Source organism: Nicotiana sylvestris, chromosome 7 (assembly GCF_000393655.2).
Source record: "Nicotiana sylvestris chromosome 7, ASM39365v2, whole genome shotgun sequence".
In the NCBI taxonomy this organism is placed as follows: Eukaryota; Viridiplantae; Streptophyta; class Magnoliopsida; order Solanales; family Solanaceae; genus Nicotiana; species Nicotiana sylvestris.
In genome coordinates, this window is record NC_091063.1 from 158,507,692 (window position 1) to 158,534,077 (window position 26,386).

General features: G+C 36.5%; 3 protein-coding genes across 3 annotated transcripts in view; 1 reads left to right on the top strand and 2 right to left on the bottom strand.

Moving 5' to 3' along the window:
- Positions 1-4,899, bottom strand: part of LOC104219033 (subtilisin-like protease SBT6.1) — a 28,034-nt gene extending 23,135 nt beyond the window's left edge. The window contains exons 1-3 of the mRNA XM_009769668.2: positions 4,610-4,899; positions 2,457-3,361; positions 910-1,038 (exon numbers count right to left, since the gene is read on the bottom strand). Coding sequence (XP_009767970.1) covers positions 910-1,038; positions 2,457-3,071 — 744 coding nt within the window. The 5' untranslated portion in view covers positions 3,072-3,361; positions 4,610-4,899. The remainder of the gene's footprint in view (positions 1-909; positions 1,039-2,456; positions 3,362-4,609) is intronic.
- A 13,248-nt stretch (positions 4,900-18,147) lies between these two features.
- Positions 18,148-18,801, bottom strand: LOC138874017 (uncharacterized). The gene is made up of 2 exons (XM_070152517.1): positions 18,659-18,801; positions 18,148-18,454 (listed from the first exon to the last, which is right to left on the bottom strand). Exons 1-2 carry the CDS (start codon positions 18,799-18,801, stop codon positions 18,148-18,150), a joined length of 450 nt encoding a protein of 149 aa, XP_070008618.1.
- A 6,330-nt stretch (positions 18,802-25,131) lies between these two features.
- On the top strand, positions 25,132-26,107 carry LOC104219035 (uncharacterized). The gene is made up of 3 exons (XM_009769671.1): positions 25,132-25,443; positions 25,546-25,617; positions 25,727-26,107. The coding sequence occupies exons 1-3, from the start codon at positions 25,132-25,134 to the stop codon at positions 26,105-26,107; spliced, it is 765 nt and encodes a 254-aa protein (XP_009767973.1).
- Positions 26,108-26,386: the final 279 nt, after the last annotated feature.

Below are 26,386 nucleotides of genomic sequence, written 5' to 3' on the forward strand. Positions count from 1 at the left end.
ACTCTCTCTCCTAAATTGAAAGCTCAGATCAGAAAAGGATTTATGTGAAATCAAAAAGAAATAATTAAGAAGTGAAGGATTATGGCTGCTAGTGATGTCTCTTTTAATTTAACCATCATTTCAGAAGCGGAAATTGCAAAGAAATAGAGAACTACATCAGAAAATGAATCAGAACTTGAGCTCGTTCTTGATCGGAATTGTGGGTGATGCTTTCACACTCGGTCCTTATTCTCAGTTTTTCTTGAGAATCAGAGGATTTCACATTCCATTTGATAATTTTTCTTTCCTCTACTTTATTGTTCTTCTAACAGAATCTTTTCTGGTTTTGGTTTTGTTTCTAGATTTTCTTCGTTGAATTTGTTGAAAGTACAGTGAGAGATAAGGTTAGCAGAGTGTGGGGATGGGAAGGTGCGGAGATAGAGGGAGGTGATCTCCGTTTGTAGTCATGGAGTTTAGAACGTTTAGGAAGGTGGAGGAATAAGGTGAAATTCATTCTCTGTTTCTTAAAGTATTCATTATTTATTAAAATACATAGAAACTCACTGTTGTTATTAAATTAATGAGATAATTAAGATGGGGCATTAATTTTTCTACGTGGATACGACGTGTCATTGATGTCAGAGTGAGCGAGGAACACACAGTTCCGGAGGCGTTTAAAATTCATGTTTTGATTGAGTTGAGGAGTTTGCTTGAAACTCCATAGAGTAGGGGACGGGGATGTCAAAACCGAACAAGTGTGTCAGGATATTTTGTCTTTACTTAATAATGTCTTCAACACTTTCTTAAACTCCATGTCACTACCATTTAAATAAATGTAAATGATTTCACTCAAACAACATTGAATTAAAATAAAGCATTTCTTTGATACAAACAAATAAACAAGTAAAAAAGAAAACAAGCGGTACATACCTTAATATTGCGGAAATGAGGATGATCTGACCGTATGCCTGTGTCAAAAATAGCCATTTTAACTTTAGCACCAGTGTACCCTCTCGACCAGAGTGACTCTGCCCCAAAAAGGGATGTGACTTGAGATTTCTACAAAATGAAAATGCAAAGGAGACAAAATAAAGTTTATCAAGACACAAGCAATAACAACAGCTTAACCTCAAATAACAATCAGGAAAAAATATGCATTTAACAACTAATTCTTTACCATTGTAACCCCCCCCCCCCCCCCCCCCACACACACAAAAAAAAAAAAAAAAAAAGGAGAAGGAAAGTATCAAATGGCTTACTTCTCCCACCTAAGGTAGCCATAGAGCACAACAATCTCACCCTATCTCTGTTAAACAATTCGAGTTTGACATAAATGTTTCTATGGAGCAAGTATATGCAGCCCATGCCAATCCATTATTTTCTTGGCAAGTGTATGCGCATTACTTTATGAATAGTGCAGCCAAATTTTAATTTTCAACTTCTTCCTTACGGAAGTACCTAACTGACCTAATAATTAACTTTCCCTATCAACCACCCCAAGTTAAAAAAGTTTCTTTATAGCAAGAAGGACCAGGCACAAAGCAGTACATAACCCAAGCAACACCAACACCAACATATAGCCCCTGACGGAATACAATGCACAGGGCAACTATTCGTCTCTTATACAGCCTTATGCATGTTTTCCTAATAAGATATCCCCTTGTATTTACAACCTTAGTTTCTGCAACCAAAGGTCTTTCAAAGAGCCTAACTGGAGAAAAGACAGCAGGGTGGTGACTGTCAATAAAATAGGTATGCAAAAACATGCGCCAAAATGAAAGGAGAAAGTCTTCTTTTTTTAAACATGAACCTACACGTATATCTTAGCAAAAAACAACTTTTCACCAACGCACAAGACATATATCAGGGGACAGGGATATGCAATTATGCATAAGGAAACTATCCTTCAAGTTTTCAACAGAACTCTGAAACACACTGTCAAAAATACACTTTACGTAATGCAATAGGATAACCCAAAGCACCATTAGAATAAGGAACTTGAGCAGCAAAAAGTACTCTTCTGTAAATTTTATGATGCTTTCAACTTCAAACGTAATGCCAATTACAGAAGAACAGATCCATGATAAGACCCGAAAAAAAGATAAAGATAACATTAAAAAAATTAAGAACGAGGAGATTGATTTCCTCTGCGCATATACAATGCAACATGGTTGATCCTACCATATGTCAATGATGAGCAAAATTATGGCAGAATGTATTCCAATACCGAGGGCTAGCCTTGACGCAAACGGCATAGCTGCTCTATTGGTGAACCTTTAGGTCACAATTTCGAGGTATAAAAATAGCCTATTTGCTGAATTGCAAGAGGAAAGCTGCGTACATATACACCCACTCTCCCTCTACCCTACATTAGTTAGGGAGTACTTCGTGCATGGCTAAGCCCTTTAATGTATTGCAACAGCCAAATCTAGCAGTAAATTCACACGTAACAAAATAGATAATCATCAAAGTCTTACCTGCATCAATAGCTCTCTTTTCCAACTAATCTTCATGTTGCTTGTGTTGGCCACTGCATAGTTTTGATCTTCGCTGAAGGACATAGCTGTAAAAATCTTTCCCGACCTCTTATTCCCATCAATAAAAGCCCCAATCTTTTCATTCTTCTCTTCAAGAACTACCCTTTGATAGCTCAAATCCAAAGAAACATCCTTTACAAGATCTAACTTTCTAAAATTTCCTAACAGAAGTTCTTTCACTGACTCCTCAATTGCCACCAATCCAAAGTCTGTAGGAAATCTTGCAGCAGGATTTTTTCTCTCAATCCATTCCCACCCCTTGAATTTCACATTGTTCTGCAGATAATTACGGAGATCTTCAGCTTCCTTATAATGATAGAATCGGACAATATAGTTTCTGCTACAGGATTCTTGCCTCCAGAGGTGTTGGTAGTCATGAGAGCCACCGTTAGTATATAGCTCAGATGCTGTTGGTGTAGGCAATGCAAGGGTTTGGTTTTGAGGGCTATTCAAGAGGGGAAAGGAAATAGATGGATACAAGCGGAGGAGAGTATATGAGATAAGGAGGGAGATAAGAGAGAACGTGAATACAGATCTTTGAGGAATTTGGGGCATGTTACAAGAATGAAATATCCCTCATCAAAGCACGGAGGGGACGTTTAAAGATTTTTCCCCTGTACTTAAACACAATCAAAATCCTCCGTTCGAGTAGCAATTGTACCGAATCAAAATTGTTTGCTTCAATGGAGATCTACAGATCCTAATTGACTGAAACCTATGATGCTCTGCACATGATCAGCCTTTAACTGACAGTAAAATGTCCACTTCAACCAGTAATCACAACCATATGATAAATACAAGCTGATTTCCTGTCTAACAAACTTGAGATCCTGCCCTCTTTTAGCCTGAAAAGATATATAGCATTAATTTGAGACAAATTCAACAACGAAAATAAAAGGCATGCAGTAATGGACTGCAAATTAAGACAAAGTGATTAATCGAAAAGAAGAAACATAATTGTGGCCGTAAAGTGTATCCAACTGACCTTTTTCATGCGTAAGGATATCAAACTGACTTGGTGCATGTGAAAAGCTTACTTTTTAGCATTATAATGCAACAAGATTCACTAACTAACATTTCTTAGAACGTGATTCAACATAAATGTCTCCGATATTTCAAACTTCCACCACAATGACAGTTGAAAACCAAAGCCATAAGACATGTAATATCACGAAACCTTTTGATTTCTTTACCAATAAAGTGCTCTCAAATAAGTGCCCTGGATGCTCATAAAAGCTCGAGCATTTGAGTCCAACATAAGAAAAAAGACTGTTTTACATTATAATCCATCATTAGATATATGGACTAGTTTGGATAATTAACAATACAACCAATAAACCAAATGTTTATAAGATTTCCTTAATCATGTTTTGTCACCCCAACTCTTGACAGCTCTCGAGCTCTCAGTCTCTCCATTTTACTTTCCTAGAGCAAAGGCCAGTATTTTACTCAATAACCGACTCTGAAATTATTAATTGCCACAATTATCAGACAAGAAATGAAGCTAATAGAAACAATTTAGTAACAGCAAGCTGATATATTCAAGAAGAACTCGCTAGTGTCAATCATCTATGCTCGATCGCAAACTAGTTGAGCTCCGTTATTTGAAATCGTCTATTTGTATTCCACTTGATTCAAGCCCATTTTTTGGATTGGAGTTAGCTATCCCTCCATCCCAATTTATGTGATACTTTTTCCTTGTCCGTCTGTCCAAATAACATACATTTCTATATTTAGAAACAGTTAGAGTTAGCTACTCGCTCCGTCCCAATTTATGTGATACTCTTTCCTTGTACGTTTGTCCCAAAAACCATGCACTTTAATATTTAGAAACAATTTAACTTTAAACTTCTAATGATTTGTAGCCGGGCCCCGCTAAACAACATCAGTATATGAATTCTCCGTATCCATTTCATTCCCAAAAAGGCAATTTGTGATTTCACTCCCAAAGAGTAAACTTTCAGAATCTAATCAATTGTTCCAAAAACAAATATAGTAAAAATATGCATATAACAAGCATAATACAATCTGATCAAGAAAACCTAAAAAGAAATAGTAATTAAAATGAGATTTAAAAGGGTGATGAAAGAAACCTGAAGAAACAAATCAGTTTGTATTGTAAATCAAATGCTATCGATTTCCACAACAGTCCAATTCCATCAAATTTTCTCGAGAAGTTTTGTATTTCCAGATTTTTCCGGTGACCGGAAACTGTGACGGAATATTGGGAACCGGCAGAGTAAAACGTCCGGAAATTATAATGGAGATTTGAATCGCTGTTTTGCTTTGCAGTTTGCTCTCTGCTCTATTTTCCTATGTTGTCTTTCCCCTTCCGAGCTTTGACTCTTATGATTGCCGGACCTATAAATTAGTAACTTTTTAAATTGTGTGATGCTTGTTTGGGTGGTCGTTGCCCGTTCTATTTATATTGTATTGTTAGTTTAAATATAATCTTTGTTTTGATTGTTACTTAAATTTTATTGTATCATATCGTTATATAACGACGAAATGTGCCACTTTATATAACTACCGATTTGGTGTGGACGCGTCATTACATTGTCTTTTCTCTCAATCTCACCATTCATTATTATTAAATTATTTTATTTTATCATTTACCCTACCTTTATATAATATTTTTACCATGTATCATAATTTTTCTTTATAATATTGCAAATTTATTCTTCATATTGCTGGTGCGTGATATCATGAAATGATGGCAAATGACACAATCTATCCAAACATTGTATTTATCAAACGATACAATACAATACAATACGATGTGATATATTATGAAACGATTCGTAACAATCATCCAAACAAGTTGTTAGTAATTATAGTTTGATAGTATTCGTTGCACCAACGAAGGAGAAATACAGAATACAGAACTTATTGCGAGTTGAATTGCCACACCCCGAACCATGGCCTGGGCATAACACGGCACTCGGTGCCTGCATGTGACCGAGCGAACCAATTGTATGGTTGGATCAACATGTGGTCTAACTGTAAGCTAGATGTAAATATATAACATGATGATCTACTAAAGAGTCTGACTGAAATATCATAGATATGGAAAATACTGAATAGTTTGCAAGTATAAACGAGTATCCGACAAGGCTAACACATAAAAGCCTGTTAATATCTGACTGATTGGGTTATAGCCTACGAAACCTCTAAAGAATACTAAAAATGCTAACTGTTTACCTGGACAAGGTCCCCGGTATACCTTATTAACTGAAATACTATAAGGATAGAATGAGAGAGGGATAATGCCCCGAAAGATTGGGGCTCACCAATAGCTGATACGAGATGTCCTAGCAAGCAGAATCGTCAACCTGTAAATCGTTACCTGCATCGCGAGATGCAGGCCCCGGGCAAAAAAGGACGTTAGTACATTTGAATTGCACGGGTATGTAAAACAATTGAAGGAAAGAATTGTAAATACTAAAACTGAAACTGAACTTCTAACTAATAACTAAACAAGGAAGTAAGGATATGAATACTCCCTCTTATGAATGATGAACAACCTGTTTATCTGATAAACTACGGCCTCATGCCCAATATATATATGTGCACAAGCTATGGCCTCGGACCCAAGTATACGTATACATAACTACGGCCTCAGGCTCAATGATGCATAAAGCATAAACTACGGCCTCAGGCCCAAATACAGATGTTCGAGATTTAGGATTTAAAATAAGGAACTGATAATCATGATGCAATACATGATACTAAAATACCGAAACATACTGACTTACATAATACTGAACTGCCGAATAAGAATCAACTGGAATGTGTATTCGTAATAAAATGATATGTCATAACTGAGACTCATGGGATATTGAATGAATTATGAAACCACATCATCTAGAGAATAGAAGTTCTACAACTATTATGGAACTGAGGCATAATTACTTTTTAAGGAAATTTGTAATAGTCATAATAATGAGACATAGGGAGAAACATAAACATTCCCAAACGTAGAGAGTTAGGCCCACATATCTTAACTTCCTGCTCTTGAGCGTAATACAACGTTTGTCAACTCTTTCAGCTTTAATCTATAGTAATACAAGTCAAAGGGATTCCATATTAGCTATGATACTCATGTTTTGGTCACTTAAGCATTTTATCAAATACTTGGTGAGAATAAAGATTCATAGTCCTTATTAATGGTGTTTCTACACCTAATAACCCATTCTCTTTCTCATAGATAAATTCTAAAGTCTTAAATAGTTATAATCAACATCATTCTTCATCACCCATAAGGTGAACAACACTCTTAACCAATAATCAACAATAAACAACCCAAACCTATAGCCGTTCATGCTTTTATATCAAACTCATCAACTCATATCTCAATGAACTAGAGTCTATAATCATTAATCCAATGCTAGAATCAATTATAGGGTGAAGACATTACCTTTTTGAAGTTCAATCCCCTTGAATTCTAGTTTTAAGGTTCATCATCTCAACAATGATGTCCTAATCGAATATCGAATGATATGGAGGGTTTACCCATGTTAATAAGATGTTGGGAAGTTGAAATTAACTTAGAATCGCCATTAGAACTTATCTTGGATGGTGGAGGGACCTTTAAGGAGTTAGGTTATTGAGAGCTTCCCTTTCTAGAGCAAGTTTTTGTGTTTTGGGGTTGTGGGGGACAAAGTCGGGCTTTAAAATGGCCCCCCGAGTGCTCCCCCGCGCACCTGAAGGCCTGACCGCGCAAAATGGCAGTAGCACTGCCATAGTGTTCTCTTTGCTCCTTTGTTTCACCCTCGTACACATCAACATTGTGGACCCGCCCCTATTTCCAGCAAAGGCTTCCCTCCGACATACGTTTGTTCTTAATTTTTCTCGTATATGACTGAACTGAAGGAAGCCTACAGTGTTCTGTTTGATGTGTCTTCCTCTTTAAGTGGCATGCTCGGAGTTAAAACTTAAAAAATTATAGGTAGATTGTTATTTTTTTTTCAACCAAAATATTTCTAACTACTTAGCAAAGGAAAGAACTGCTTGCACGTTAAGTGGCATGTTGAGGAGTTAAAACTAAAAAATTTATAGGCAAATTATTTTTCTTCTTTCTTCTTTTGTTTTTCTTCTTTTTCTTATTCTTCTTTGGCAATTTATCGAATCGAGTTGCTGGCTGATTTCCTCATAATGTTGAATTATTATTCTTGCAAGACTCATAAGATTTATTTCACAAGTCTTAATTAACTAAAATACTAAAATATTTAATAGATACAACTGATTCTTATGTTACTGATGAGAGGGGTTATCAAGACTAAATCTTTTGTTCAAATGCTATGTTTAGTTCTCTTCATATCCATAGTTAGTGTTCTGACCTTGACACTGATAAGGCATTCTTTAGTTTCTCTCCTAAAAGTAGGAAGAGTCTATTGTAGTAGCATGTTTTTCCTTCCAATAAAATTTTCACAGAGTATACAAACTACTTGCTGTCATTGCTAAGCTAGCTAGTTGCACTAGCAATACAAACACATGAACTGCGATGAATGAAAAACTGAATTATGATTATAGTTTAATTTTCTTGGAAGTTTTGTCTATTTGTTAAATCTTGTCGATGGACAATTTCGAAATGTAACTTTCTGAAAGTAAACCATTGCATATTGATAATAATTGATGTGTATCTTTTTTTTATATATGAAAATATTGTCATTTCTTAGTCATTTCTAGCAATGGAAAAAGTTTCGGATTGATTTTGTGTTACAAATAAGTGTACATATCTCTATGTGTGTTGTTTGTGTGGGCCTTTACATACTATGTACTTGCTCTATATGTAGGCTCAATTATTAGTAGAGACTTCGTATATATTACCAATTTGCATTTAGTCCTCTATGTTGAGTCTGTCTACTTGAGACCAGCTGCAGATGTGTATAATGTAACTGCACTCTGCACATCCCTACTGCTAGTCTCTGATTTTGGTTGCCTAAATAAGGAGATTCAGCTGATTGAATAGCTGCATAATATTAAAGTTGAAAGTTGAAAGTTTGGGAGAACTTGGAGTTTGGATCCGCAGTGTTTTAGCTTCTAGCACTTTGTACCTTTATTTCTGGTTATTAGCATTGCACAATCTAAATTATTTTGGGAGTAAGCTTGCATTTGGTTATGTGTATGACCTTCAATGAATCTTTCTTGTGGAGTGAGTACTGATATACATGTCGGTTAATCTTCAACAAAGTTTTCATGTCCTTGAGTTGCTAATCTTAGCCTGACATGATGTGGCCAAGTAGATTGTACATGTATAAATTCAACGCCCTTATTTAATTCAAATATCGACCACCACCTGGAATATGAGCTGCTCATCTAGTGTAGGAACTAGTGTTCTAGTTTATATTGCAGACAATCGACTAATTGCAGATAAATAAGGAGGCTTATCTAGTGTGTAAACATTTGACAAATTTGCTTTTGAACATAAACCAAGAAATTAAAATTCTGCTTGCGTGCTATAATTTCCATGGTGATGTATTGCACTGCTTTCAGTTGTTATGTTGGTTGGTGAGATGAAATAAATGTCTGAATGTTAAATGAATGTTTGGTTGCTACCGAAATCATCACGACTTGTTCCTTTGAATGTCAAGTTGAATATCGTGTTTTTTTTCTTTTTTTTCTTGATTCTTTGGACTATGAGCATTATTAGATTGGATTCTCTTGAAGTGTACTGACTTTATTTATCCTCTTTTGTAGGTGGAGCAGATGAAGAAAGTGAAGATGGAGGCAATGATGAAGATCTTAACCTTATTGAAGAAGAATTTTATGTTTATTCTAGGAATCTTTTGTTATCAACATTTTGAAACTTACTCTAACTCTTGAACTGTAAACTACTGCACTTGGGGTAGAACATTTTGCTTTTATGTATGGATGTTATTAGCTTGTTGGACAATTAAATTATGAATAGTTTCATTTTGTGATTTATATAAATTTTAGTGTATTATAATTATTAATATATGTAAATATTTATTTATAACCAGGGCTATATTTTTATCTCAATTAAATTGTTATAATAGCCTAGCAAAACCGTTACAATAGATCCTTAAATGTTCCATAAACTGTTGCCATAGATGGTTCAAACCGATGCAATCGCTCTTTGCTGATTGTCATAGCCTACAAAAAACCGTTGCAATAGACATAAAACCGTTACAATAGGCTAAAGAAACCGTTGTAATATCCCTAAATAGGCGTAACAATAGCTTGCACAACCGTTGCTTAAATGATATGGTAACGGTTATTAACTATTGTATTAAACACTATGGTAAGGGGTTTCAACCGTTGCACTTGAAAAGAATAATCGTCGCGATAGAGGGGGGAAACCGTTGCCATAGATGGTCTATAGCAACGGTTACGTTAACCGTTGCAGAAACCATTGCTCTAGCTCTATTGGCACGCGAGCTGGTGGAACGGGTGGTAAACCGTTACAATAGCTCTATGGCAACGGGTTTCCTATCTATTGCAATGGTTTTACCTACATTGCCATAGGACCATTTTCCAGTAGTGGGCGAACGTGACCCTCCGGGCATGCACCTAGGCGCACATATTGTGCACTATTATGTAAAACGCTCATAAGTTTTTGCAAAAAGATCCGTTCGGGCCTATTTCAAAGGCCTATAACTTTAATGTTTTGAGTTTTCCCATATACCTTACACATTTTCACTAAATACTGTTGCAAGACAAACCTTTTGTAGACTTAGTAGATTTTATCGAATCTTATACACCTCGCTCTTCGTCTTGATTCTAAAATAATTATTTCCACCCATACTCATACCAATAGAACTTCACATGTCCAAGATATAATATTACTACTCATTTAACGCATTCATACCTAAGTCGAATTTACGGGGTGTTACATTATCTCCCCCTTGGAATCATTCGTCCTTGAATTATGGTCCTGACTGCAATTATGACTATCTATGGACATTAAACGGGTGTGATGGTGACATGTGAATACTAAACTGTCATGAATACATGTATATCAAACTGAACGAATACGTGATTATTGAATACTGAGCTGAGTAAATACTGAAAGACATGGAGATTATGATATAAGGTCTAAATAGAAAGGTTAATTACCTTCCACTTTTTTCGTTTGCTCTTAAAAAAGATGGGGATACCTAGACTTCATGTCTTCTTCGGCTTCCCACATAGCCTCTTCAATCTTTTGATTCCTCCAAAGCACTTTTACTGAAGCAATTTCCTTAGTTCCGAGCTTGCGAATTTGACGATCAAGAATAGCCACTAGAATTTCTTCGTAAGTTAGGCTGTCTTTAACCCCTATAATCTCTGTAGGAACCACAAGTGATGGGTCTCCCATGAATTTCTTCAACATGGACACATGAAACACTGGGTGTACAATGGTTAATTCTTTTGACAATTCTAACTCATAAGCCACCTGCCCGATCCTTCGTAGGATTCTATATGGCCCGATATAGCAGGGACTAAGCTTTCCCTTCTTCCCAAATCTCATAACGCCTTTCATAAGCGAAACTTTCAGAAACACCCAATCATCAACTTGGAACTCTAAATCTCTACGCCGCACATCCGAATAGGACTTTTGGCGACTTTGAGCCATCTTCAAATGCTCTTGTATCAAGTTGACTTTTTCCATAGCCTGATAGACCAAATCGGGTCCTAATAACTCCGTTTCTCTAAGTTCGAAACAACCAATTGGTGATCTACACCTTCGCCCATACAAAGGTTCATACGGTGCCATCTTGATACTAGAGTGATACCTGTTAGTATAAGCAAACTCAATGAGAGGTAGATGATCATCCCAATTACCTTTAAAATTGATAACACATGCCCTCAACATATCCTCAAGAGTCTGAATGGTGCATTATGCATGTCCATCTATCTGAGGATGAAAAACGGTGCTGAGGTTCACCCTTGTGCTCATTCCCTTCTGAAAGGATTTCCAAAAGTTCGTTGTGAACTAAGAACCACGATATAAGATGATGGACAAAGGAGTCCCATGAAATCGGATAATTTCTTGGATATACAACTTGGCATAATCCTCGGCCGAATCTGTAGTCTTCACTGGCAAGAAGTGAGATGACTTGGTAAGTCGGTCTACAATCACACAAATCGAATCATGCTTCCGAAACGAGCGAGGTAGACCTGTTATGAAGTCCATGTTTATCATCTCCCACTTCCAAACGGGAATTTCTATACTCTGAGTTAAACCACCAGGTCTATGGTGTTCGACTTTCACCTGCTGACAATTTGGACACTTAGCCACAAAATCTGCTATGTTCTTTTTCATACCGTTCCACCAATAAATCTCCTTAAAATCATGATACATCTTTGTGGAACCTGGGTGAATAAACTACCTGGAATTGTGGGCTTCTGACATAATCCGCCCTCTGAGCCCATCTACGTCTATAACGCATAATCTGCCTATATACCTCAAAGTACTATCATCTTCCCCTTTTTCAAAAGTCGTAGTCTTGTGTTTGTGAATTCCCTCCTTCAGCTGCAATAAGTAGGGATCACTGAACTGTTTTTCCTTCACTTACCATCTTCGGAGTCCAAAAGTCAAACTCCTAGACTTGCTAAGCGGTGGAATTCCTTCATCATAGTTCGCTTGCCTGCCTCAACACGAGCTAAGCTTCCCAAAGAACGCCGACTAAGAGCATCGGCTACAACATTTGCTTTCCCCGAATGATAGATAATATCAACATCATAATCTTTAAGTAATTCGAGCCACCTTCTCTGATGTAGATTCAATTTTCTTTGCTTGAAGATGTACTTGAGACTCTTATAACAACAACAACAACCCAGTAAAATCCCACCAGTGGGGTCTGGGGAGGGTATAGTGTATGCAGACCTTACCCCTAGCCTAGAGGGAGTAGAGAGGCTGTTTCCAGGAGACCCTCGACTCATAGACAATAGATACGTAACAACAAAACCCGAAAAATATTATCAGCAACGTGAGAGAAGAAAATAAATGAAAAATCAGTAACGCAAATATTATGCAAAAGTGTGAAACACAATATAAATCGCTAGCAGAGCTAGATACTGCAGACTCTTGTGATCTGTAAAAATATCAACATGCACCCCATACAAATAATGGTGCCAGATCTTAAGCGCAAACACCACAATGGCTAACTCAAGATTATGAGTTGGATAATTCTTCTCGTGAGCCTTGAGTTGTCTCTATGCGTAGCCTATGACTTTACCATGCTGCATTAATACACATCCAAGACCAACCCTTGAAGAATCACAATAAACAACGAACCCTTCGGTTACTTCCGGTAATGTCAAGACTGGAGCTTAAGTCAACCTCTTCTTTAGCTCCTTAAAACTTTTCTCGCAAGCGTCCGACCATTGAAACTAGACTTTTTTCTGAGTTAATTTAGTCAAAGGGGAAGAGGTAGAAAAAAACCCCTCCACAAAACGCGTATAATAGCCTGCTATACCCAAGAAACTTCTTATATCGGATATTGAGGTGGGTCTAGGCTAATTCTTCACTGCCTTTATTTTCTGAAAGTCCACCTTCACGCCCTCCTCTGAGATGACATGGCCTAAAAACGCTATTGATTTCAACCAGAATTCACACTTAGAAAATTTCGCATATAGCTTGTGATCCTGCAATAAATGCAACACAATTCTGAGATGTTCTGCATGGTCAGTCTCGCTACGGGAATAAATCAAGATATCATCAATAAACATAATAACGAACAAATAAATATATGGCTTGACGAACCTATTCATAAGGTCCGTGAAATCTGCTAGTGTATTCGTTAAACCAAATAACATTACCAAAAATTTGAAATGCCCATACCGAGTCCTGAAAGCTGTTTTTGGAATATCAACTTCCTTAACCTTCAACTGATGGTATCCCAATCTGAGGTCAATCTTGGAATAACACTGGGCACCATGAAGTTGATCAAATAAATTATTGGGAAGAGGGTACTTGTTCTTGATGGTTGTCACACCTCTTTTTTTACTACCCCGAGGGTATATAAGGGAGTTTTTCCAATTTAAGTGACATTATTCGAAATAGGATTATTTATTTAATCAGAGTCACCACTTGGAATAAATTATCTGGTATCCCAAGTCACCGGTTTATTTTAAATCCCAAATCGAGGAAATTTTTTTATTTTTAAAGTCTGCGAACCAGAAATTCTAGATAAGGAATTCTGTTAACCCGGGAGAAGGTGTTAGACATTTCCGGGTTCTGTGGTTCTAGCACGGTCGCTTAGCAATTATTACTTGGCTTAAGTTGTTTAACTACTCATTTTTATGACCTATGTCCGTTTATCTTTTTACCGCTTTTAAATCACTTGAATTATGCGTAATTAAAGAATTCAGTTACGCGTACGTATACTCTTTTCTTTTGGCGCGTCAAAATCATGTCATGCGAATGTGTCCACGATTAATAACACTTTTGTTGATTTATTAAGAAAGTTTGGTTGAAGTTGCGCGAACGCATCCCTCGAGTCTTTTTAGAGTTAAATTTGCAATTATATTACGCGAACGTATATATAATCGCAATACTAATCTAAATCGGGCCTAAAGAAAACTACGATGGTTTAAATTACAAAGAGGTTTGCGAGGGCCATGGAAAATTTAATAATGGCACACTTCGATCTTAAAGAGTTATTACTAATTATACGAGGGCCATGGGTTATCTAATTTTTGCTTATGGTACACCTCAAGTCTAATTGTTCGGATGAATTCTTAGTTTAGAATTATGAGGGCCATAAACTATTGGTGTTATTTAATATGGCACACCTCAACCTAAGTAAACGAATTATTTTAAAACAACGTAATTGAAACTATTGTTTGCACGACTACTAGTTACAGGGGAGCATTGGGCTTCTGGGCTGAACTCAGCCCAAGAGAATGAACGGGTAAAGGGCAGTCCAGATGATTGAGTCCTTTCACCGACTGGGCCAGCATTAGACCCAACTCTCAGAACAAAAATTTATACAAAGTCATTTAAACACATATCAACTAAGGCTTCATGAAATCTGAAATTGAATTAACATTTTAAAGATGAACTTTTATTAAAATCCTTTTCTTGTCGAACCAAGCAAACTCTCTTAGGAGAATGAGCATATACTGAAGGCCATGGGGACCCAGGTCGAGCTCTCAATAGAGCCAAACTTTATGGCTATGGACTAATTTCTCTGGGCCTCACGTTAAGCCCAACAGTCCTTGAAGCTTTGCGCTTTAGCACGTATTGGGAAAACAATAGCCTTTTGGGCATTAAACACTTAACTATTGAAATTACACAACCTACCTTTAATAAAAATACAAAAACATGCTTCTTCTCATTTTCAAAACAAAACAGAACCCTTCATGTTCAAAGAACACATAAACCATATGTATTTGAAAATTAAAACTACTACTAATCATAGTTGAACTCACATACTTAGTGAATCTAATAGTAGAGTATTTTAACCATTAAAATTAGATATAAAAAATGCAATATCATGTTACTGAATTTGTTCAGATACCCAAACCAACATCTAAAAGAGGTAGAAACCACAAATTAGTTAACTGTAGCCTTGTAATTACTACCAGCTTGAACCAATACGATTAAAAACCTAACAAAGAGAGTTTTTCATCTCACCTAGGACCATCTTATGACAATCCACACCAAACACATGACAGAAAGATTCAACCCCAAATGAAATCAAAATGACAAAACCTAAAGTCTAGATACAAACTCAATACACATTTTAACATTCATGGCATAAGTAAATACAATGAGTGATGTAATGAAACATAAACTGATGCATAACTAAGACAGGTTTAGTAATACACATAGGTATTCAGCTAGACTAAGATCTACATCTCCAAACAATGCTTCAAATTCAAGTGTCATATATTGATAAAAAGTCCAAAGAGGTACCTGGTTACAGCAACAAAACAACAAGAAAATGAGCTAGAGATTAAGAAGAAGACAGCAGGAGTGTATCATCAATCAACAACACAACCCACAGTCAGTTTTATACCATTTTTTGCTCCTAGATTAACGCAATTCTGTCGAGTTTTCAATAGAATCTGACTAACAGAGGAAGTCTAAAAGCCAAACCAAGCAAATTTCAATATTTTCAGAATCTCAAAAATGCTTAGCCGTTTCTAAGTTTTTCAGCTTTTTTAATCTCTCTCCCCTGACTTGAGAAGAAAGAAACAACCCTTTTATAGAGACCTCTAGGGCAGCAGAAATGATTCTATTATTTTCCAATTACCCCTTCTTGCAAGTTAATCCCCAATTTTAAATTTTGTTTATTAGACTAGCCCCAAACCCACCTTCCTAGCAGCTTCATATTCAGTTACAAGAGTTTCTTCTTACCCAAACTCCCCACATTACCTTTTAGGCTTCTATTATTTACCCTCAGAATCAGATATGGGTCAAGTTGACCCAACAATCAACCCAAAACCTATGCTTATAAACCCGGACTGACCCCCTTCTTTGGGCCTCTGTTGGTAGAGCCCAATTAGTAAATCAAACCCAACAGAAAACCCAAGAAAATGTCCAATCAGAGTTATATGAACTCCTGAAGCCAGGGATTCCAAATAAAACAAAATAGGAGGGAACTTGAGCGAAATCAAACAATAAAATCAAACACACTAACAAAATGCTGACCAAAAATAACCTAAAATTAATAGGCATGCAGAAATGATTTAAGAAACAGAAAAATAAGAAAGCAAAGGAGAGAAACAGAAGAAGATGAAAATGAAAACGAAAAAATGAAAGAAAGAGAAGATTGAAACACCTAATAGAGGCAGAAAGACAACGAGCTTGACCTGGCTTCATAACCTTCGATTTTGAGCCGAAATTGGCCTTAATCGTGTGTTCTTTTTAAGAATAGACGAACAAAGCCAGTTTCGACCTTAATCATTCGTTGAACTTGACGATTTGGGGAGATTTGGGGTTTTTAGGGTTTTGGCCGAATTGTTTCAATTGAAGATTCGAGATGCTCTAGAGTGATTCGAGAGAAACTGGTCAGATATCGGGAAAGGGGAGGTCATGAGGATTTTGTGGTGTAAATTTGGTGGGGTTTTGAGGCGCCGCCGCCACCGGAGACGGCAAGGATTTGAGGGCGGCGCTAGGGTTCTTGAGTCTTTGATGGAGGAGATGAAGTGAAGAAGTACAAGGGGTTCTGAAAGGATTCAGACAGTTTTAAATGAAGATGGGGGAAGGGTTTCAGCCGTTGGATAAGATGGAATGGAGGGCTCAGATCGATTTAACTTAAATGAACTCCAAACGGTATCATTTGGTCAGGCTAAAAGTTGGGACCGGGTTCAGGTAGAGCTTGGGCCAGGTATGAGACGGGTATGGGGGGAAACTGTTTGGGCTAGTACGAGTTTGGCCCAAAAGAAAGACAGCCTTTCTTATTGATTATTTTCTTTTTCTTTTAATTTTCAATTTTTTTTTCCTTTTCAAGTTAATTAAAACCTAAATTGATTTCTAAACTAAATTAACTTACCAAATTAGATTAATTACTAGTCATAATATTTATAAAAATTAAATAACTCCTAAATTAAAAAGAAAAACTATAAAATTCAAAATTAAAAAGTTAAAATGCAAAGTGAGTATGTTTCGTGATTATTTTTCATTTTTGTAAAACAACTAATTTACTAATTAACCTAAAAATGTAAAAATAAATGCTAAATACAAATGCAATGTATTTTTGTATTTTCATAAATTAAATAAAATTAAACATGCACAGAAAAATGTAAATAATTAAGAAAATTCTACAATAATTCCTAAAATAACAAACAATTAAAATAAAAAAATATAATTCTTTGAAATTCTGTAGGAGTAATTCATGTGGGGCAAAAATCACGTGCTCACAATGGTGACTTTATTCAAATGATGATAGCCAATGCACATGCACAAAGACCCATCCTTCTTTCGGACAAACAACACCGGTGCGCCCCAAGGTGAGACACTTGGCCTTATAAATCCCTTATCTAGAAGATCTTTCAACCAGACTTTTAGCTCTTTCAACTCCGTTGGAGCCATTCTATAAGGCGGGACAGATATCGGCTTAGTGCCTGGAAGTAGATCAATTCCAAAGTCAATCTCTCTATCTGGAGAGATTCCAGGAAGATCTTCGGGAAACAGTTCTAGGAACTCATTTACAATTGGTATCGACTAGAGAGTGGGAATCTAAGCATCTACATCCTTAACTCGAACCAGGTGATATATATACCATTTGGAGATCATCTTTCTGGCTTTAAGATAAGAAATAAACCTACCCCTAGGTGTTACTGCATCACTCTTCCATTCTAAGACTGGTTCACCGGGAAATTCAAAACTTACTATTTTGGTTCTACAACCCACTATGGCATAACGGGACTCTAACCAATCCATGCCCATGATCACATCAAAGTCTACCATCTCCAATTCTACTAAGTCTGCTATAGTAAGACGATGATACACTTTGACTGGACATATCCTATAGATTCATCTTGATATAACTGATTCTCCAACTGGAGTGGACACTTCAAAAGGTTCACACAACTTTTCTGGTTCTATCCCAAATTTCTTAGGAATATTTGGGGTTACATAAGATAGGGTGGATCCTGGATCTATAAGAGCGTAGACATCAAAAGTGAATATGGTTAGCATACCTGTGACAACATCTCCACGAGCCTCCGTATCCTAACGGCCTGCCAGTGCATACAAACGGTTTTGACCACCGCCTGCATTACTAGACTTTGCTGCACCACGCCCTTGATGGGCCTGAGAGTTATGAGGGGCTGCTGAATTAGTGGACTGAGCTACATTGCCTCCATTGTTCTGCTTTATTGATGGACAATCCCTAAAGAAGTGGCCTTGATGACTGCACCCAAAGCAACCATTTGTGCCCAAACGACACACCCCTGGATGCTTCTTACCACACGTGTTGCAAGTAGGGTACTCACCGTCTCTGTAGCCCACACTAGCCTGTGACTGTGAGCCTGTTGCTCTGAAATTTTGGTTTTTCTTGTTAAAATTGGACCTCTGAACTGGTGCACTAGCTGAAGATGGAGCAGGTCCTGATTTTTATTTCCTGAAGAACTGGCGATTGCCTCCTGCTTGAGATACCCCATGGCTGAAATTTCCTGCAGACTTAGCTCTCTTACTGAATTCCCTGTCCTTCTCTCTCTATAGTCGTTCTTCTTCTTTCAACCTGTCTTCGTTCCCTTGAACAAAGGTAACCATCTTAGTAATGGTCATGTAATTGTTCTGAGCAGCTATATTAGTATCAGAAAACAAGTCATCTGAAAGCCCCAATACAAACCGCCTAACTCTAGCCCTCATATCACGTACCATTTCCGGAGCATACTTAGCCAGAGAGACGAACTTGAGTAGTACTCATTCACACTCATATCATTCTATCTGAGTCTCTCAAACTCCAAAGCCTTAGCTTCCAAGACCTCAATGAGTAGAAAATGCTCAAGAAACGCATCTACAAACTCCTTCCAAGTTGCAGGAGCCACATCCTCCCCTCGGGACTCTTCCCATATTTCATACCAAGTGTTGGCAACATCCTTCAGCTGGTACGCATCAAGCTCTACTGCCTTAGTGTCTGTAGCATACATCACTCGAAATATCTTCTGAACCTCATCAATGAAGTTTTGCAGATCCTCATCCTTTTTGGACCCTGTGAAGACTAGAGGTTTCATGTTGAGGAATTCCTTAGACCTGGAACTACTTGTCTCATGAACAAGACTTGTTCCCTGCCTTTGAGCTTGAGTAGCAACAATCTAGGTGAGCAACTGGATAGCTCCTCTAACATCCATGTCTGAAGCACTGGGCACTAGCCCGATGCAACCCCATGGGCCGGAGTGTCCTCCTCCTGAGCAGCATTAGTCGTAACCCCCTGGCTAGTAGTTGAGGCCCTCCTAGTGTACTTTCTTTTTGCAGGCATTTATCTGAAATACACAATTCGCACGAGTTAGAAAGATTCCTGAAAGCATAGCTCTAACTGCACAATCTAGAGTATGAAAGAAATGAAACAATCCTTAATGTCTTGGTGGTCAATTGTTTACACATGTGGCGCGCGCACACACACATAAAAGTGACCCCACTAGACACGACTTCATAGACTCCCTAAGACTCCTAAACCTAGGGCTCTGATATCAAGCTTTATCACGCCCCAAACCATGGCATAGGCGTAACACGACACTCGGTGCCTGGCTTTATGCGACCGAGCGAACCAACTGTATGGATGGATCAACATGTGGTATAAATGTAAGCTAGATGTAAATATATAACATGATGATCTACTAAAGAGCCTGACTGAAATATCATAGATACGGAGAATACTGAAAAAGTTTGCAAGTATAAATGAGTAGCCGACAAGGCTAACACATAAAGCCTATTAATATCTGACTGACTGGGTTATAGCCTACGAAGCCGCTAAATAATACTGAAAATGCTAACTGTTTACGGGGATAAGGTCCCCGATATACCTTATTAATTGAAATACTATAAGGACTGAAAGAGAGAGGGATAATGCCCCGAAAGACTAGGGCTCACCAATAGCTGATACGAGATGTCCTAGCAAGCAGAATCGTCAACCTGTAAATCGCTACCTGCATCGCGAGATGCAAGACCCGGGCAAAAAAGGACGTTAGTACATTTGAATTGCACTGGTATGTAAAACAACTGAAGGAAAGAATTGTAAATACTGAAACTGAAACTGAACTGCTAACTGATAAACTGAACAAGGAAGTAAGGATATGAATACTCCCTCTTATGAATGATGAACAACCTGTTTTTCTGATAAACTACGGCCTCAGGCCCAATATATATATATGTGCACAAGCTACGACCTCGGGCCTAAGTATACGTATACATAACTACGGCCTCATGCCCAATGATGCATAAAACATAAACTAGTCTCAGGCCCAAATACAGGTATTCGACATTCAGGATTTAAAATAAGGAAGTGATAATCATGATGCAATACATGATACTGAAATATTGAAACATACGGACTTACATAATACTGAACTGCTGGATAGGAATCAACTGGAATGTGTATTCGTAATAAAATGATATGTCATAACTGAGACTCATGGGATATTGAATGAATTATGAAACCACATCATCTAGAGACTTGAAGTTCTACAACTATTCATGGAACTGAGGCATAATTACTTTCTGAGGAAATTTGTAATAGTCATAATAATGAGACATAAGTAGAAACATAAACATTCCCAAATGTAGAGAGTTAGGCTCACATACCTTAACTTCCTGCTCCTGAGCGTAATACAATGTTTGTCAACCCTTTCAGCTTTAATCTATAGTAATACAAGTCAAAGGGATTCCATATTAGCTATGATACTCATGTTTTGGTCACTTAAGCATTTTATCAAATACTTGGTGAGAATAAAGCTTCATACTCTTTATTAATGGTGTTTCTACACCCAATAACCCATTAATGATGTTTCTAAAGTCTCGAATAGTTATAATCAACATCATTCTTTATCACCCATAAGGTAAACAATACCCTTAACCAATAATCAACAATAAACAACCCAAACCTATAGCCATGCTATTCTATCAAACTCATCAACTCATATCTCAATGAACTAGAGTCTATAATCATTAATCCAATGCTAGAATCAATTATAGGGTGAAGCCATTACCTTTTTGAAGTTCAATCCCTTGGATTCTAGTTTTAAGGTTCCTCCTCTCAACAATGATGTCCTAATCGAATATCTAATGATATGGAGGGTTTACCCATGTTAATAAGATGTTGGGAAGTTGAAATTAACTTAGAATCACTATTAGAACTTACCTTGGATGGTGGTGAGACCTTTAAGGAGTTAGGTTATTGAGAGCTTCCCTTTCTAGAGCAAGTGTTTGTGTTTTGGGGTTGTGGGGGACAAAGTAGGGCTTTAAAATGCCCCCCAAGTGCTCCCCCTCGTGCACCTGAAGGCCTGACCGCGCACCTGACCGCACAAAATTGCAGTAGCACTGCTACAAGTGCGCGGTCACGCACGTAAGATTTGCTGTAAAATTCAAATATAGCTACGAATGATAAATTTGTTGAAAGTATATCAACGAATGATAAATACAGTGTATATATTTGATGTGTCGCTTAGTTTTCCCTTCAAATTAATAGCACCCACATTGTTAGTCAATATCTTGCGGATAAAAATTTATATGTACTGTATGTTTACATCAATTTAATGAATATAAGATTTGCACATATTTTTATATATATGATTATCACTAAACTATAGTTAATTAAAATATTCTCACTCTAATTTATTATTTAATCATGGTAGTATGTAATCATTAGTAAAAGCCATTAGGGTGATCCATTATACATCTTCCAAAAGGTTCTAACTCGTTCACATTGAGTGTTGTTAAAGTGACACCATTATGTGAATATATTTTAGAGTGCACTAACGTATCATTTTACCAACTATATTATCTGGCATTATTGAGATTATTGATTATTTTTAAATACAAAAAGTTCTCTATAGCCTCTAGGGGTTTAATATATGTGTTTGATGTTTATATCAAATTATATTAATTTATCATGATTAAGTGGTAAATTGGGTTATGAATGTGTATTAATTGATTATCGTTTAGTGATAACATATGTAAAGACAAGCATTATACATTCATTAGATTATAAAATCCGATACTATTAAGTTTTTTTCCCGTGTTTACACGGTCACATTTCAATGTACAAATAGTGTAAAAAATGCTCACTATCATTTGAAGTTTTCTATTACAATGACAATTATTTTGTTTGGTTTCTTTTTAAGGAAAAGTACAGAAATAGACAATTCAAACACAAACTTACCAACCTCGAGCCCAAAATTACACACTTACCAAAAGTATCCCAAAATTAGAGATACGCGCAAGGAAGGATTCTTCCATCCAAGAATCACGCTAAAGATCTTCCTTCCTTTCCCGTTTTTCAAGCGTATCAATTTACCAGATCACGATATTCTCTCCCTCTGTATATCACGACATTATCTCCCAAAAAATTCTCCAAAAGAGCTCCAAATTTCACTCAAAATCGATCAATACATCTTTCGCGGTTCTGTGTAGAAGGAACTGCGCACTACAATCAAAATCAATCAAGGAATTAATGATGTTTGACCTAATTTCAGCTACTTCAATGGCAAATTTACCAATTTTTATCCGGTATGGTGGCTGATGGAATGTTGACAACAACTTTGTAGATCACAATGCAGATGTTGTAATAGTTACTCCAAATATAAGTTTTGAAGATTTTGTAGACATAATTTCGAAACAACTTATGATAGAGACTTCATTGAATGTTATTGAAATCAAATACACTGTTCAAAATAGTTCTCTACCAATAGTGATACACAATAGTATGGGTGTATGTGTATATCTTGAGCTAAAAAAAAGCTCGGAATTTACAATGTATCCCGTTTCTATAACATTGAGTGAAAGGGATATGGACATAATCTGCTACAATTCAAATTCTACTGTGATTTCCTCAGAATGTGGACAAAGCTCAATTAGAGAGGAGAGATACAATGGCGATACAATTAATATTATCGAGTTTGGGGATGGAGAAGACTGGCAGGATTAGGGGTGTTCGTCGATCGGTACAGTATGGTATTTAGACATTTCGGTTCGGTATTTTCGGTATTCGGTTTCTTAAAATCCTATACCAATACCGTACCTAATTAAATTCGGTATGGTTCACTTTTTCTCCTTCCGATTTTGGTTTATTCGGTTCGGTAACTTCGATTTATTCAGTTTGAATACTAACTAGTGCATAGAGCGATAAACTCTAATACTCTTTGTTAAAGTACTCAAAAATACAAAACTGGAAATGTTTGTTGACAAAATTTTTGTCCTAAACTAGCAAATATCGATCCAAATAGAGAAAATTGTACATAAAAGAATATTTGATCATTAGAAATATCTTGTTACTTGTTTAGAGTTAATTGATGAACTTAGAAAATAAAGGAAAGTAAAATTTTAGATTTTTTATATTTATATTATAATTGATAATATATATGTTTTATGTAATATAATATATATTTCGTTACGGTATCGGTATTTCGGTATTTTATTTTAAAATACCAAATACCATACCTAATACCAGTTTTTTTAAAACTTAAACCAAATACCATACCAAATGCCAAAATATCGTATACCAAATACCAAAATTTTCAGTTTCGGTATGGTAATTCGGTATTTACCAAATTATGCACAACCCTAGACAGGATACATAATCTGATGAAAATACAATATTAACTGACCCTCAATACATAGATGTAGAAGAAGGTCAAATTTATAAAGACAAGGCTACGATAGTCAAAGTCTTGAAGCACTTGGCAGTAAAGGAAAATTTTCAGTTTAAGGTGCATAGATCAAGTGAAAGCATGTATCAAAATATTTACTGTATAATTATGTATCTCAATGTATATAATAGTGGATGTTAGAAGCATAATTATGCAGAAAATTAGTTGTTGCTTGTAAGTCTGTGGCTGTACACTTTTAAGTTGTGGTTGTCACCATCTAGTACTGTATAGTCATTGTATTTTTTCATCTGGTATTGTTGATGGCAGTGTGTATCACTATATATCATTGTATTTCATGTCGCGCTATTTATTAATGGAAAAGTTTATATCTTTGTCGCAGGTACTGCCTAGTATGCATCAACAACAACTGTGATTGGTATTTTAAGTCTTCGAGCCTGAAAAAAGCAAAACTTTTCAAGGTCAGAAATTTCAGCAAACTGCACTCATGCCCGCTGAAAGACAGATCTTACGTACAACATCAAGCTACTGCAAAACTCATCGGCAGTTTTCTGATAGACAAATATAAAGACCCCAAAATAATATACACTCCTAGTGACATAATTGGAGACATGAACAAGCAGTATGGTCTTCAAATGACATATATGAAATTATGGAGATCGAAAGAATATGCAATTCAACTACTGAGAGGGAACCCGAGCGAATCATATGAAAAGCTGCCAAGCTACTTTTATACGCTGGTTCTTACAAATCTTATGTTGGTGGTAAGTTTGAAAAAACAGAGGAAGACCTGTTCATATATGCTTTTATTGCACTATATCCGTCTATAAAAGGATGGTAGTATTGCAAATCGGTTGTTGTTGTAGATGGAACCTTTCTCAAATTGACATACAGAGAAACATTATTGATAACATCCACACAAGATCCAGCAAGTAAGCATAAGCATATATATATATATATATATATATATATATATGTGTGTGTGTGTGTGTGTGTATGTGTGTGTGTGTGTATGTGTGTATATGTGTGTGTGTATATGTATATATTATTCATGTATATACTCACACATGTTTATATGATTCAATTTATTAGGTAGTATCCTACCACTCGCATATGCCATAGTAGATTCAGAGAATAATGCTTCCTGGGACTGTTTTTTCGCGAGGTTCAAGGATGCATTTGGGGAAAGGGAGGGAATGTGCATAGTCTTGGACAAGAATGAAGGCATTAAAAATGCAGTGGCAACATTGTATCCACAAGTACCTCACTGTGTCTTCATATTGCACCTATGGAATAATGTAAAAAAAATTACAACAAGAACCATTTGCAGCTCAAAGACATATTCTTTTCTATAGCCAAAGCATACACAATTGAGAAGTTTGATTACCACATGGCAGAGGTAGAGAAAATTGATAAGTGGGTCAAAGATTACTTAATGAACGTTGGGTATGAAAGATGGTCCATAGCACATTCCATTGTCAACAGAACATTGATAATGACTTCAAACATTGTGAAGTCGATTAATGCAGCGCTCAAGGTTGCTAGGGAACTCCCAGTATTGCCTTTGCTGGAGTACATAAGGCAATTGATCGGACGATGGAATGTTACAAACAAAAAGAATAAAATAGAGTCATTTACTGATCTTGGGAAAAGATATGATACAATGCTGATGGACAATCTCGAATTGTCACATCGGATGAAGGTATGACTGGAATCTGTAGATACTTGTGCATATAATATGTAATCATGTCGAATTCACAGATTTGTTATATCTTGAACTCTTTGTGTGATTCTGTTAAACTAGTGTCCACATGTACAAAAGCAAAGGTTTTCAATTTACTGTAGCATCTATGTCTATCCCACTGTTGAAATATTGGTTGGTTTGACATGATATTACGCTATTTTAAATCTTGTAGGCTCTCTAGTATATGTATTTTGAGGGCATCTGTTTTGTCACCACTGATGATAGTTGATAAATTTTGTAGGTGACCCCTTTGGCGAGTTACTTATATTCAGTACTAGATAAGGGTAAGCAGAGAATGGTGTTCCTAAAAGATCGTACTTGCAGCTGTAGAAGGTTTCACTTGGGTGAGTTGTCATGTGCACATGCTCGGGCAATATTAAAATACAAATACATTGATCATACTGAGTATTGCTCGGTGTACTACCCCAGGAAGTACCTATTGAAGACCTATGAAATTCTAATTTATCTGGTTCCTGATAAAAGCACATGGAAAATTCCCGCAGAAGTTCTAGATGAAAAGGTCTTGCCACCATACGTGACTAAAAGAATAGGAAGGCCAAGGAAGGGGATGTGCAAGCCAATATCTGAAAGGGAACAAAAAATGTCGATTTCATGTGGATAGTGGGGAGAAGAAGGTCACAACAGGAAACTTGTAGAAATAATCCAAAGAGAGAATGAAATATATCAAACTTAAAATTACTTGTTATTTTATTTTGCTGAATATCATAGAGATTTAGAAAAATCCAATATATCAAGAACTATATCAATGCAGAATGTCATTTGAATTTTAGATATAAATAAATATTTGATCTATCATTTAAAATTGTGACGACCCGGCCAGTCATCTCATGAGTTATCGCTCTATTTTCTCCATTTCTGCTTCTTATTGCTTTGTCTATCG

Bases quoted from the DNA above. Each gene is read 5' to 3' on its own strand.
- LOC138874017 (XM_070152517.1), bottom strand. From the start codon at position 18,801: ATGGTACGTGATATGAGGGCTAGAGTTAGGCGGTTTGTATTGGGGCTT. The intron at 18,455-18,658 runs GTTGAAAGAAGA...CCAAAATTTCAG, and splicing joins GTTCAAGGGAACGAAGACAG to AGCAACAGGCTCACAGTCAC.
- LOC104219035 (XM_009769671.1), top strand. From the start codon at position 25,132: ATGGCAGAGGTAGAGAAAATTGATAAGTGGGTCAAAGATTACTTAATG. The intron at 25,444-25,545 runs GTATGACTGGAA...CTGTTAAACTAG, and splicing joins AATTGTCACATCGGATGAAG to TGTCCACATGTACAAAAGCA. The intron at 25,618-25,726 runs GTTGGTTTGACA...TAAATTTTGTAG, and splicing joins ATCCCACTGTTGAAATATTG to GTGACCCCTTTGGCGAGTTA.